Here is a 14898-nt window from a genome sequence, read left to right on the forward strand (position 1 = left end):
AGCATGAAATAAAGACCTCTATGATACCAATTGTTGGTTTCTCAAACCAGATTTTCAAAAAAAAATTGTGGGGAAGCGTGGTATCGATCGAATCACATAAATTAAAATTTAATGCGATCATTATTTCATGTTAATTTAACTACAAAGATATTAAAGAAAGGAATGAGGATTTGACCGTCGTTCGATTAGGACGTAAATCTTGAACTCCTCCAATACCGTCTTAAGCTCTTAAATTTCAAGAACACCACGGTTCTTTCTCAATGTATCTCCGGATTAACGTGAACTGGAACGTGTGAGCGTTCTAATGGGTTTCTCAATACATGAGATGGATGAATAAGGAAGCCACCTATAGTTATCACTCACTTTTCTCAAAAGTATGTGATGGCACTCAAAAAATTTTCTTTGATTTTTCTTTTTGTTCTCCCGTTTTTCACCCTTTCTCTTCTCTGGAAAAAATCCTATTAATCCACCCTCAGGATTAAAAATCGTTCACACCGAGGAACTCCTTCCTCTATATCTGTGACCTTTTCCTCATAGGGAGGAAACGTGCAACAGCACGTTTCCTCCCACTTCCATCCTTTTTTTTAGGAAACATGCACCTGCACGTTTCCTTTCTTAGCAAAAATAAAAATAAAAAAAAGAGAGAGAAAAAAAAACATGTTTGGTACTCGGTAGTCCTGCTACGTGTCGTTGTTTTGAGACTGACCCCGAGAAAAAAATTGAGAATATTGAGAGAGCATTTTCTATAGTTCTCATTTTTATGGTATCAAAATCAAACCACTACTCCTACTCAGTTTTTTGCAAGTCATCTGAGTCTTCGAAGTTTCCATCTTCTCCTGTACCTTACCAACAAGTATTGTTTCCTCATTCCTTACTCTTCTTTCTCTTTTTAATATGTGATTGCTTGAATTTTTTTAAATTTTTTTAGTACATATCCTGTTCAAATTCACAACTATTTTTTTTTTATTTATGCACTAATTTTTGGTGAAGTCTTGAGAACAAAGTTTTACAATATGTTCAAGTGACAACTCATCTAGGTTATATTAGCGTGAAGTATTGGCATGGGGGAAGTTTGGAGTTGTTGTGCTTTTAAAATAATTGACGTGTTTTTAACAGAAACACTACTTTTACTTAATAGAAGTAGAATTTAAAAGCTACACGTATTAACTTCTCAAAATAACTTAAAAAGTGCATTGATTTGTGTGTAAAGTGCTTTTGTAAACTTTTACCAAATACCATAATTGTATTGTTTATTGTGTAAAGTACTCTTGGGAGTTTTAAAAGCAATCACAAACACACTCTTAGGTATCGTTTATTTCACCGATTTGAATTTTGTTACAGTAAAAAGCTCTAAGAAACAGTCACATTTAACTTTTTTACTATAGTTAAAAGCTCTCATATAAAGTCACATATCAGCTTGAATTAAAAATTTGAATCAGTGAACTAAACGACTCTTTAATCTCTCCAAAGTGTGATTATGTAGCACTTGATGCTAAGTCAAACCTAACTTACCAAACCCAAAGACTTAGGCAAATAGCTAAGAAAGAGCAAAAGAACTGGGAGAAAAAGGTGTTGATGGAAGAAACTTTTAGCATATTTGGTAAATTTTTCGATAAAGTTGTTTTGAAAATGATTTCTAAAATGGCTCACATAGTTTGAGAACAGACCCTTTTTTTTTTTTTTGTGAAAGGAAAAGGAAACACCTCAAAGTTATTTTTCCTTTCGTTTTCATTTCTTAGGACTTATGAACAACGTGATATTAAACAATCAATAATTACTAGTTATATAACATATTAATTATTAATTACCAATAAATAAGTAAATAGTAACAATCAATAATGAAAACCGATAACTAAATATTAAGTACTAATTATTAATTTTGTAGTATATTAATTAATAACAACGAACTATGAATAATTAATAATGAGTAATTAATGATTAAATAAGATTAATTACTAATATTGAAGATACTACATACGAATAATTAAATAATTATTAATAAGCAATTATATAAATGATTATTGTTTTGAGTAAACATTAACACAGTAAAATTATCAATTAAATATAATAGTTTTTACCAATATAGTAATTAATTACTAATATTAATTATTGGTAAATAGTATACTAATAAATTACTAACATGCTAATGATAATTACCATTAATTTATCATTTATTAAACATATAAATTAATTACTATTATAGGCATAAATTAATGATATATGAGTTATTATCATATTACTAGTGCATTAAATTATAACAGTACACAATTTAAGAAATGGTCCTCGCACAATTATTAAACAATTCTCATTTCCATACACAAATAAAACCATTTTAAAAATACTCCCAAACGGGTCATTTATAAGTCAAGAAAAGATTACAAATGTGGCTATCCATGGGAGTTGGTCCTAAGCGAGGATCCATCCTTAGAAACTTCTATGAATTACAAAGAATCAGTTTAGCATTGTTGCATTGTTACAAATTTTTGTTATAATTGTGCTGTTAGTTGTTGTTGTGGCCACCTTCGCTCTTTTGCAGTGTTTTGAGTGATTTTTGTGTTTCGGGTCTCTTGTATTTATCGATCGGAGTTTTCTATCAATCATAAAGATATTATTAAAAGAGCCATGTAAGTGCTCAATTGTTGTTACGCCTTTTCAATTTTCATTACTGGAATTAGATGCATATTTGATCCTCTTATACATTTTATCAGAACTTAATGGTGGAACTAATTTGTGGTTGAGGCCCGTTCGGTTCGTTAATTCGAGTTTTTAATTCGAGTTGAGATGTGATGTTATGTGAGAACTTTTTACTGTAACAAAAAAATTAGATGTGACTATTTCTGAGAACTTTTTACTGTAGTAAAACTTAAATTTTAAACTCGAATCAGCGAAAAAAACGGGGTATAAACTTCTTTATTTAATACAATGTTATTTGCATCAATATCAGTGTATGTATTTCCTTATTTGGAATACAATTTTTCGTGAAAAAAAACAACAATGGATAACATTCACACGTGTAACTTCAACTTAAACTATTTTGCTCATAAAGTTACTTTTGTAGATAAATTGTACATCTATGCTTGGAGGAAGGCGTTCATATATATATATATATATATATTGGCTTTCATAATTATTTTGACAGTGGGGGAGACTATCCTTATATTTATATATAAATAAGGAGTTTGCACGTTATAATCATGTTAATGCTTTCAATGTTGGAATTAGCCTTAGATCTTATCAGACTTTTTATAGGTGGTTCTCTAAGATTTATGTTCATAAGTTATGAACTTGGAGAATGACTCTAAAAGTTAGATCTCGCATTAAAACGCATAATCTTCTTAGAAGTTAAGCCCATTAATTAGAGCAAGAGAAAAAAAGATAATTTAAAAAATCATAATGAAAAAGAATTGAAATTATAAAGATTTTTTTTATTAAAAAAAACTTAAGTAGGGAGAGGAATTATTTTGATTAAAAGAACGTGAGGTAAAAAAAGTATTTCAAAGGAAGATATTGTGTAGAAAAATGAATTGTCAAAGAATATTAAGGGAAAAAAAGAAAATAAGCAAAAGAAAAGAAGAAAAAATTACAAAAAGAAAGTTAAAAAAGAAAAAGAGGAAAAGAGGAATAGTTAAAAAATGAAAAAAAAAAAAAAACTAAAGTTAGATATGAGTTTTTGACTTAAAAAAAAAAAAAGAAGAAAGCAAGTACATATTTGAAATGAATTATATTAATTAAAAAAGTAAGCAAATATATTTCAAAGAATGATATTGTAAAAAAAAAAAACTGTTAAAGAATATTAAAGGTAAAAACAAAAAAGATAATAGGCAAAATAAAAGAATAAAAAAATAAAAAGAAAAAAGAAAAAAAAAGAGACGAAAAGAAGGAGGAGGAGGAGCCAACACGTGTCTTAGTTTCTTTAGGAGTCAATTCCACTTAGCTATATATTTTAGATGTTAAATTAGATGTATAAATAGTCTTAAAAAAATTAAACTATAAAAGAGTACTCGATAAAATAAAATAAAACAAAGAAAATTAGAAAAGAAAAAAACACACGTAAAACATAAAATTAAAAAATAAAGATAAAAAAGAAAAAAAAAGAGGCGCTGCCACATGGCATATTAAGTGTTCTATGAGCACTGTAGAAAAAGAAATGTGTAAAGGTAACTTTTAATACAATAGACTTTATAAGAAAAATAATTAAATAGGGATATACAAGCCAATCGTCCTTGATTCGACCACCAGAGCCGGTTATGGAATAATCTTTTAGACATTTAGAAAAAATTATTTTAACTATGGACAAAAAATATATATAAATGCATTAAAAATCACTTTTATAGAAATAAATTGCATAAAAATATATTTAAAAAAACACATGTAAAAAATTAAATTGTAAAAAAATTCACAAAATAAATTAAAAAAACAAGACATTTAAACAAAAAAAAGAAAGAAAGATAAGAGAAAAAGTGAAAAAGAAAAAAATGGAGTTTCTCTTATAAGTAAATCCTACTGGTAGTGTTAGTTTCTGACTATTAAAACAGGTCGACATGCGTGTGTAATTTATTAGGGAATGCAAGTTTGGTACTTAGCCTTGATGGGTCTGATTGAAAGTTTTGATTAGGAAAGTAGGTTGATGGGTAATTCATATTGAATACAGTTATACAACAGAAGCAAGACTAAAGAGGTGACATGTCATAATATTGAAACCTCCTATTACATATTTAACCATTCTTTAGTTTTTGGATTGATTATAAATTTTTTTTTTCGAACTATAACCTGTATAACACTTTACTCTTTAATATTTAGAGCCCATTTAGTTCACTATTCGAGTTGAAATGCGACTTTATGTGAAAGCTTTTTACTGTAACTAAAAAGTTAAATGTGACTATTTCTGAAAGTTTTTTACTGTAACAAAACTCAAATTCTAAACTCAAATAGGTGAAATGAACGAGATCTTAAAGCGTAACATCTGTTTCTCCTGAACAATAAAATATTAAAAAAATTGTCTTCTCCGTTAAATTTTTAATAGAAGTTGACGTTTAATTAATTATTTTATGAGTATTTTAGTAACTCTACGGTTTAAAATTTAATAAGAATTTAAAATGAATTTAAATTTGGACTTTTAGTTATGAAATATCCGTTATTAATTTTGTCATTAGGAGTGAGGAAGATTTATTTATTTAATTATATTGTATCTAAATTAGACTAAAAAAATTAGGGTGTGTGATTAAAATAGTAATTGAAATCTAAATTATTTAAAAACAACTGTTATTTATATGATACGTGTCAAAGATTGTTAAATTTCTCAACGGAGGGGACATTTTTGTTACCGTTTTATTGTTTAAAGGGAACGGATGTTATGTTTAAAGATCAGAGGATAAAGTGTTAGAAGAGACATAATTCAGGGATAATTTTTGTAATTAATCCGTAATTTTTTTATTTTACTCAAACTAGTCTTTCTTTAGTATAAGACAAGTTAGAAAGTTAACGAAAAAAAATTATGACAATTAATAAAATTAAATTATTATCACGTCACGTCATTTCAATGATAACCACTAAAAAAATGTAATCATTAAAAACTCATCTACACGTATATTATATTATATGTGAGTGTTTGTTATTACTAGATTTTGTACAATGTATTATGAATGATAGTTTGTCCTGTCACACAATTCCAATGCTTCCACTTTGATTCGTTGTTCTTGCTTGTAAATTTGGTTTTAGTTTGTGTTAAGTTCGTGTAATTTATTCTCATTGAACTTCATTATTATTTTTTCTATTTTAGTAATTTGAAAAAAAAATTATATTATTTTATAAATCAAATTAATATTAAAACGAGAATTGGATGTAAAAAAGTAACATCAGGCATTATGAAAATAAAAATCTATAAAATCATACGTATTTTAAATCTTTATTAGATTACTTTATAAATTAAATTAATGTTAAAATGAGAATCGAGTATGAAAAGGTAATATTAGATATTATAAAAAATATACATAAAAAATAAAAAAATATACATTAAGTAATAGCAATTTCAGCTTTTACAATAGATGAAATACAATTAGGTATGTGCATTTTATTTGTGAGTACCCACCTCGAATAGAGTGGGTATAAGAGTTATTAAATGAGGATAGAGACGAGTATGATGGTTTATATTGTCTCCTGAATCGGAAAGGGACGGGGGACAGAGGAAGTATAAATTTATTTCTAAAAATGTATAAATTTTATCGACATTAAAATAAATAACATAAATTTATGATGTTGTAAAATTTTTTTTACCGTGTTTGGAATTGTTCTTATTTTATTTTTCATATTTTTTTGAGAAAGAAAAGTTAAAAATAATTTTAAAATTGTGTTTGACACAATTAAAAATAAAACTGAAAATGAAAATGACTTTTTAGTTTAGTGTAAAAAGAGAGAGAAATAAAAAATAATTTTTAATTATTTTTCATTTTTTGTTTTCGTTTTCTTTTCTCTTGAGTAGAGAGAGACATTAATGAGTTTTTTTATACTGAAAATAATCTCTTAATAAAACTATTAAACACATTTTAAAAAATAATTTATATATGAGATTAAAAACATTTTTATTTTTATTTTTATAAAAAAAATAAAATTATTTTAGAATGAAGCACGCACTCTTTTTTTCAAATCTTTAAAATATTATTTAGAAATTTTTTTCTTTTTGTTTCATTTTTTTCTTTTAGAAAATTATGGGAGTGGAGGAAGTGGAATATAATTACACAAATTGAGAGAGAGAAAAAAAAATTAGAATGTATATTTACGCAATTAATTTTCCACAAAAAGAGGGAATAAGGAATTCGCTATCCTGTTTCAGGTGTTTCGAGAGGCACTGTTAAGAATATTAACGACAACATAAAAGAAGAAGAAGAAGAAGAAGAAGAAGAAGAAGAAGAAGAAGAGGAAGAGGAAGAAATAGGCGAATTCAAGAAATGGGCGAAAACATCAATAGGAATTCTGATAATTGGAGTGAAGAAATAGAAGAAGAAATTGGGAAGGCGGTGGAGCAAGCGAAGGAGCTTCAGGAGGCGGCTTCGTCGTTCCTCAACGGCACGACCTCCGAGGAGCAATCCCTCCGCAGCCGCGCCCAGTCGCTCGATTCCTCGCTCCGCCGCCTCAGATCCCTCCTCCACTCCGACAAATCCAATCTGTTGGATCCGAAGCTCGACGAGGATTTGCAGAGAGCCAGATGTATTCTCACCGACGGAGACGCCGCTTCCTTTCTTCCTGTCAAACCCCAGGGTTAGCATCCTTTACCTTTTCATCTCTCTCTCTCTCTCTCTAGATTTTTCTTTCTTTCTCTCTCTATCTGGTTTGATTTTGATGGTGACTCATTAGGTCGGTTTCTGAGGATGTTTCTGGGTCCGATTAATGTGCGTGCCGCTCGCAAAGACATCCAGCTCAAGGTTAAAGAGGAGTACAACAGTTATAGGGTATGAATTTCTTTTGTTCTTATTCAATTCTGCGTGTCAATTCTCTCAATTGTTCTTTTGTTTTCGAATCTTCAACATGCAACTTTCCCTTTAGTTCTTTTACGCCCCTTCTCTTTCCCATTTTGTCACCGGATTTGGGTTTTTTTTTTTCTTTTTTTTTTTTTTTGTGTGGCATTGGATTGCATTGGGTTGAGAAATATCTGAGGCTAGCAGTGGATGCCCATCATGTGGGACCCGCACTCTATTAGTGTGTGGTGTCAGAAATCGCTGGTGTTGCTAGCATTGTTCCATTTTAGTTCATGAAATACGATAGTGAGAATGGGTGGAATTCTTTGCTTGTAATCAGATATACTTTTGTGGTTTAGAAGCACATGTGTACGATAGTGGTAATGCCGATGTATTATGATTCGGCTTAGTTGGTTGGTTAGCAGAGTTATAAGTTGGTTAGTAGTTATGTTATGAGTCAGTTAGAGCTTGTTAGACCATATATTAGTAAGTATAAATAGAGAGGTTAGCAACTGATGAGGGGGAGTCAATTGTTTTGATGACCCATTTGAGCTTGTGAAACCAAGAGTTGGACAGTTCGGTACTCTCTCTATCACTACTTCTGCTAAGTTTCGTGCATCAGTGATTGTCATTCAATTTCTTGTTAGATCAGTGTGACAGTGTCCTATCCATTAGCCTGCGAAAATTTAATCACCATATTATCTCGTTGCGCAGGATAGAACCGCCCTTCTGTTTCTTCTTTTCCCATCAATTCTGCTTATTCTAAGATCTTGGATTTGGAATGGATGCCTGCCAGCATTCCCAGTTCAGCTGTACCAGGTACAAACTGATAGTATATTGAATTGTAAATCTTGGTCATGTTGCTAATTTCCAATTTAATACTCGATTCTTATATTAGTTAACAGTTAGTGCATGCTTGATCACTTGTCAGGCATGGTTGTTGTTCCTATACACGGGTCTGGCATTGCGTGAAAACATACTAAGAGCTAATGGAAGTGACATCCGCCCATGGTAAAAGCATATTGATTTATTGCTTGAGTTAGTACTAAACATGCTCTTAGAACTTAAGGGCTTGTGGGAGAACTAGGAATTTTTTTAGCATATATCATTGCTTGGTTTGAGTAATAACTTTTCCAAAGGCCTAATTTGAAGTTTGAACCTAAACTAAGATCATATGAAGATGACTAAAATGGAAAAGAATTAGTTCAGCAATTTACATCTTTGTTCAATTTATCTTGCTTGCAACATTACACCTTTCAGTGACATAACCTATTATTTTTATCTCTCACACAAATTATTGATAAAATTCCATGGGACTTTCTTTTGACACTCATTCCCCGTTGTCTAAAATACTGAAGATCATTACTTACCAATGGTGGGATTGGCTTTGGAAGTGTGTGGTAAGGGTTTGCCTATTCTGGACATCTCCGAAAGCTTTAGATTAAGAAGCCCACAATGAAGGCCGCCCGAACCCGACTATCGCGAAGAAAAAGTGCGTGCTGGCACTTATCCTAAAAATCTGAGAGTTCTCTCAAGCCAAATAGTCCACAAACTAGCAAAAGGCAGTACACTTTGAGTAACAACCCAGCTTTGCTTAAACGGTTTAAAAAATTTATACCACAAAGTGGCCAAACTGCAGTGAATAAATAAGTTAATCTGCACTTTCTAATCCTAATCTGCATAAAAAAAAATGCAAACGAGGCAAGAAAAAAGGCACAAGATAGATATAACGATGTCAAATTGACTTCGTAACTTGCATTTTAAGTTCTTCTTATATTTTCTTAACTCATTTGGAACTATAATCTTTTGTGGTTTGTCAATTTGAAATATATTAGTTTGCATCAGTAGTAATTTTTGTTGTGCAAGTAACCTCTTATGCTTATTCTTAAAAAGTTCTACTTGTAAAAGGTGATATTTTGTCAACGGACCGTTTATTCATCCGTTAGCTTATTCGGATTGTCTCTATGACGTACTGGAGCACGGTTTTGCAGGTGGATATACCATCATTATTGTGCCATGGCCATGGCCCTTGTTAGTCTCACATGGGAGATTCAGGGGGAGCCTAATTGTTCTCAGAAACAGGTAACTTTTGTTTCATTACAAATTTACAGGGTAAATAATATATGTTTGCATCTGCTTATATAAGTTTAATCTTGTGCAGAGAGGAGTCCATCTTTTCCTACAATGGGCTTTGATGCAAGGAATTTCTATGCTTTTACAAAATAGATATCAACGCCAGAGACTCTATACTCGTATTGCATTGGGAAAGGTAATTCTAAGATATCCGTGCTTACTAAGTTGCTGTACGCATAAACCAATAAATTATCATTTTTTGGATTAGAATATAATATATTTGTAAAGTAATTAAAGTTATAGAGTGCTTAACACGTAATATTAGCATTTATCCTTGAAGACCTACCTGCTTACCTACCTTTATTTGTGACCCAGTGTAATCTTTCTGTAAATATTAAGATTTATGGTTAATTTGAAGAGAATAAAGAATGTGGGCCAATTTCATTTAGTAATTAATTCATATATGTTATTTTCAGGCTAAGAGAATGGATGTTGTCTGGGGAGAAACTGCTGGTGTAATTGGTCAGTTGTGGGTGCTGTGTCCTATCTTATTTATTTTGCAGGTGATTAGACAACATCTTGATCATCTCTTGTTAAATCTTTAAAGATGAAGTAATATAGCCTGGTAATTGACGTTCTCTGAAGTTACTGATGACTGCTATTTGATACTGGGCAAGCAAAATCTGAGTTGACGGTGGTTCTCTTTAAGCCTTAAGTGCACTATTATGCCTTTCTTTTTCTTGTTGAGCGTGTATTATTTTGATATTAAATATGTGATATTTTAACTTGATTGGTTTGGCAGAATAACCGTGCCCGTGCTATCTTTTGATGTTCTTATGCATAGAAAAAATGCGTCAGTTTAAGTTTCAGTATATTGCATTGCCTGTATATTGCTCGTACTAACGTTTTGTTTGAACTTCTAATTCAGGTCAGCTGAAAATGCTGATGAAATCTTAATGAAAGCCGTTAATAGTTTCTTATAATTGCTTACATGATGCTTTGTACCTGCGGTTGTTGCTGTTGTATTTTTTGGGGAAACTTTACGCAAGAATTAGTGTTTTTTTTTTTGTTTTTGTTTTTGTTTTTTTTCTTTTTTTGGCTCTGAAGCTAAATAAGACTGGATTGTCTGTATAATTCTTGAAGTTAGTAATGGACCGACATATTGATAGCTTTTATTTGTTTTTCTCCTTTTTGCCCTAGGCTTTTGAGGCATACGTTGGACTGCTATTGCTCAGGACTGCACTGGATGGGGTTGTTTCTGAATGGCAGGTAATGTTTATTCTATTTCAAGTTATTAAGTTTATCCATACTCCTTGCCGTATATGCAGTGGAAGAGTATCAAACCTGGAAAACTAATTTTGGCAGGTGATTTTTTGCGGGATCCTTTTGGTTCTAATGGCCGTCGGAAACTTTGTAAATACAGTACAGACACTCATGGCAAAATCAAGATTTAAGGCAAAGATGAAAAGGAGCAAGAGCAAGCAGGAATTCTAGTGGGACATTCCTGCTTCATGGAATCTAGGCTTTGGTATGTTTCTGCGTACATGTGTTAGTTAGACTGTGGAAAGCCGAAGCAGCGGAGACTGTCTTTCATAAAAGAAAATGTTGTCACTCTAACCTTAATCCAAATGCATCGTGATCTGTGTTCTGCCCGTAGTAGTTTTCAATTGAAATGAGGCGTTTAATTAGTTTTGGATACTTGGAGATGCTTATGATTTTGGTGAGTGGTAGTTGGCATATTCTAATTTTGTGGCACTACGGCAATCCTTTTTTGCTTAAAACCCCACTGCTGCTAAGAGGCAAGAGCCATTTTGGTGTCCAAGCAAATTAGAAACAGAGAATAAAGAAATTTTAGGGCCCCCTTGGTAGCCTTTTGAAATGGTTTTGCTTTGGGTTTGAAGTTAGAAGTGAGCATTTTTGAGAATAGTGTTTGGAATCATTTCTGAAATTGTGTTTTGTTGTATTTCCAGGTAGATTATTATTATTTTTTATTATTATTATTTTTTAGAATCAATAACTATTTCTAGATAGACTGATTTAAGAAAAGAATTGGGATTGTGTTTGTGTATTGATTTTGTTTACAAAATTATTCATTTGGTATGTGTCTTAGAAAACGGAGATGGGAAAAGAATTAATTCCTTGACAAAATTTAAAAACGGTTTTTTTCGTTTGTTTTAGTTTCCTCATTAACCGTAAAATAAACGCTATTTCCGAACCATTTCCGAAAACGCGTGTTGTATTGTTAAGGTGTGTTATCTGATTTTCGCTGGGTCTGAACCTTTATTTGTCAACTTACTGGTTCTAATATGGCCCCATTTGCTTCGCCTGTCGAATTGTGTGGTTTGAACTTAGATCCCGTTTGGGTTGCTGTGAATGTTTTGAAAAGTAAGATCTCGTTCATCTTATTGATTTAAGTTTATTTAAGTTTAGAATTTAAATTTTATTACAGTAAAAAGTTTTCAGAAACAGTCATTTTTAATTTTATTGCTACAATAAAAAGCTCATATATAAATTCACATATCAACTTAAATTAAAAACTCGAATTACCAAACTAAACGAGTCTTAAATCTTACACAAGTTTTGATGAAAAAAGTGTTTTGTAAATGCACAAACCCCATTGAAAAGTTGATGCTTGAAGCATCAGAAGTGAGAAGCACCTCTGGAGGAGCTTTTGGTTTCAGCTTACAAAAGAAGCCGTGCATCTCCGTCATAAAAAGTTTCGTTCAACGATTCGTGTCATGGTTTGAATCATAATTCGTAGCTTGTTACAGTGTTTTTTCTCACAAAAAGCACACATAAATTGAGAATAGTTCTGAAGCATGATTCTGAATCCATCAATTAAACGTCCACTTTCTAACGTTACCATTAAAATATAATCATAATACTCGATGTAACGCCCTTTACTTCACCAGCGTCGGTCTCGTTTATTTTACTAATTTAAGTTTTCAGTTTTAATTTTACTACAGTGAAAAACTCTTGCATAAAATCATGTTTTAGCTCAAATTTATGAACTGAACGAGACGGCTTATTTTCTTTTTCTTGGTTTTTTAACCCCCTTTTCTTATCTATTAAAGCTCTATGTGTAGAATAGTGGAAATTATTATAGAAGAGAGAGAAACACTAGAACTAATAAAAGTTTTGTTAATAGCTGATGAAAACGCTAAAATTATTCGTTTTTGTGTTATTCTTCAATATCAGTATTAAATGATGATTTAAGTTTATACTATTATTCTTATTCGTTTTTGTGTTACTCTTCAATATCAGTATTAAATGACGATTTAAGTTTATACTATTATTCTTATTCGTTTTTGTGTTACTCTTCAATATCAGTATTAAATGACGATTTAAGTTTATACTATTATTCTTATTGTTCTTTACTTCACCTGTTATTTGGGGTTTACGTTTTAGTTAAACGATGAATTTAACTGAAATAATTAGAATAATAGACTATTCATTTTTATTTTTATTATTGTAGAAAACCTAAAAAAATACAATTAAAAAGCATTTAATTTTGTAAAAATCATAAATCTAGAAAAAAATTTAGTTATTAATTGTATAATTAAAAAGCTACTCGTCTCGTTGTCTATTTTAGTCATTCTACAAGTCTACAACAATTTAGAATTGCCATTTATCAAATAATTCAATATGACTTTTAAATATGACAGTACTTTCAAAATTAAATTTATCAAACACTGAGTTGCTTCTTATTACAGCTAATTATTAATTCAACACAGTTGACAACAATTATTTTAAAAGCACAATAATTTCAAACTGGGCCTTAGATATATGTGAGTTTTTTAGTTCAAATTGGCGTTTGGTAGTGTAATGTCTAAACAATAAATAAAGTTTGAATTAATGTTTGGTTACATTATTAGAACTGTGAGTTTTTAAATGCGAGTGAAAATGGTTAATGAGAGCCTTTGAGTTAGGTTTGTGAACAATGTTTTGGGTTAGAATCTAAAAAACTTTGAGGAGAGGGGTAGTAAAGTTCTATAAAAGAAAGAAGAGACAAATACCACTTAGAATGCATTGGTCTTAAATTTTTATTCCTTACACTTGATTATCCTTTAATCAAATAATCATAATAGTTAAAAGGGTATTAATCAAGAATAAATGATAAAAATCTCATAACAATGCATTTAAAGGGCGAGTTCACCAATTTTCGTCTCCGGTAGGCCGTCTTATTGATAGGACCGGTTTTTTAACTGTTGGACCTGATCAAAATCAAACGAGATTGAAAAAAATATACAAAATAAATAATTTTTGATAAAAATTTAACGTCTGAAAACGGCTAGAAAAATTAACTATTAGTAGTTATATTTTTATGATTCTATGAGAAGAAACTCCACCTTATTCTCTTTGTAGTTCCGCATGTGTGATTGCTAGAGCTTACTCAATAACAAAGGAAAAGTAAAACCTAAACCACAAAAGTGCCTACCACAATTTCCCATGCTAGTTAGATAAATATCTGATTAAGATCCACTTAAATGGTTTCTAAACTCAACAAATTTAAATGGCCCTTGAATTATTATTATTTTTTCTTTTTCAGACTTTTATTACTTGTGATGTGAGGTAGGTCTACTTTTTTTTTTTTTTTGTGTTTGAATTCCAAAGCTTCTCTTCAACATGTAAGAGTGAGAATTCCTTGCTAATCTATCAATTCTTTCTCAAAATTTTGGACGTTTAGTTTATATATTCAGAATCATTATTATTTTACGTGTATTTTTTGTGAGAGAAAAAAATTATAAAAAATCATGAATCATAATTCAGAATAAGAAATAAATACAGAAAATAAACGTGTCCTTACATTACAACTAATTGGCCTGTAATGATGTACACTTTCAATAATAACACTACACCCATCAAAGTCACCAAAAGACAAAAAAAGGTAGTAATTTCCAATGCCGAATTAGTGTTAATATTATTACTCTTGTTGTTGTGCCGTTCAAATTTCCAATGCCCCACCTTTATTTTCGCTTTTATTTATTTATTTTTTATTGTTTGTTATGTAATTAATTTGCAGTTTATAATTCAAAGGGCAAATTAGATATTTATATCACCCAAAAAAAAAGAGAGTTCGAGATATTAGAATGATACGTTTAAAAAACAAATATATTTTTAATATTTTCCACACAATAAAGTACCTATGTGATATTATGATGAAACACAAGGCACTGAAATGATAAAAAAAAATATTTTCTTTTTTCTTTTCACTTATGAATGTACATGTATATTAATCAAATATAACAATACATAAAAAAGTCAAAAAATTTTATTTATGGACAGCCTATCCCCTTAGTTTTTTTCTTTTTCTTTTTTTTTTTACTTTTATTATCTTATCTTTTATAATTTTTTTTTACATTTTAACTTTTTT

At 30.2% G+C, this 14898-nt stretch overlaps 1 protein-coding gene across 1 annotated transcript; it reads left to right on the forward strand.

Annotated features, from left to right (window-relative positions):
• The first annotated feature begins 6705 nt into the window (after positions 1-6705).
• LOC21399765 (transmembrane protein 120 homolog) lies at positions 6706-11183 on the forward strand. Its single transcript, XM_010102861.2, has 9 exons — positions 6706-7254; positions 7351-7445; positions 8166-8270; positions 8383-8462; positions 9443-9533; positions 9613-9720; positions 10001-10087; positions 10725-10793; positions 10890-11183. The coding sequence occupies exons 1-9, from the start codon at positions 6945-6947 to the stop codon at positions 11016-11018; spliced, it is 1074 nt and encodes a 357-aa protein (XP_010101163.1). The 5' UTR covers positions 6706-6944; the 3' UTR covers positions 11019-11183.
• The last annotated feature ends 3715 nt before the right edge of the window (positions 11184-14898 follow it).

The sequence above is a fragment of the Morus notabilis genome, unplaced genomic scaffold (assembly GCF_000414095.1).
Source record: "Morus notabilis unplaced genomic scaffold, ASM41409v2 Scaffold1285, whole genome shotgun sequence".
NCBI lineage: Eukaryota > Viridiplantae > Streptophyta > Magnoliopsida > Rosales > Moraceae > Morus > Morus notabilis.

Coding starts and splice junctions, on each gene's coding strand:
- LOC21399765 (XM_010102861.2), top strand. CDS start 6,945: ATGGGCGAAAACATCAATAGGAATTCTGATAATTGGAGTGAAGAAATA. Junction 7,255..7,350: donor TCTTCCTGTCAAACCCCAGG/GTTAGCATCCTT, acceptor GTGACTCATTAG/GTCGGTTTCTGAGGATGTTT. Junction 10,794..10,889: donor GGGTTGTTTCTGAATGGCAG/GTAATGTTTATT, acceptor TAATTTTGGCAG/GTGATTTTTTGCGGGATCCT.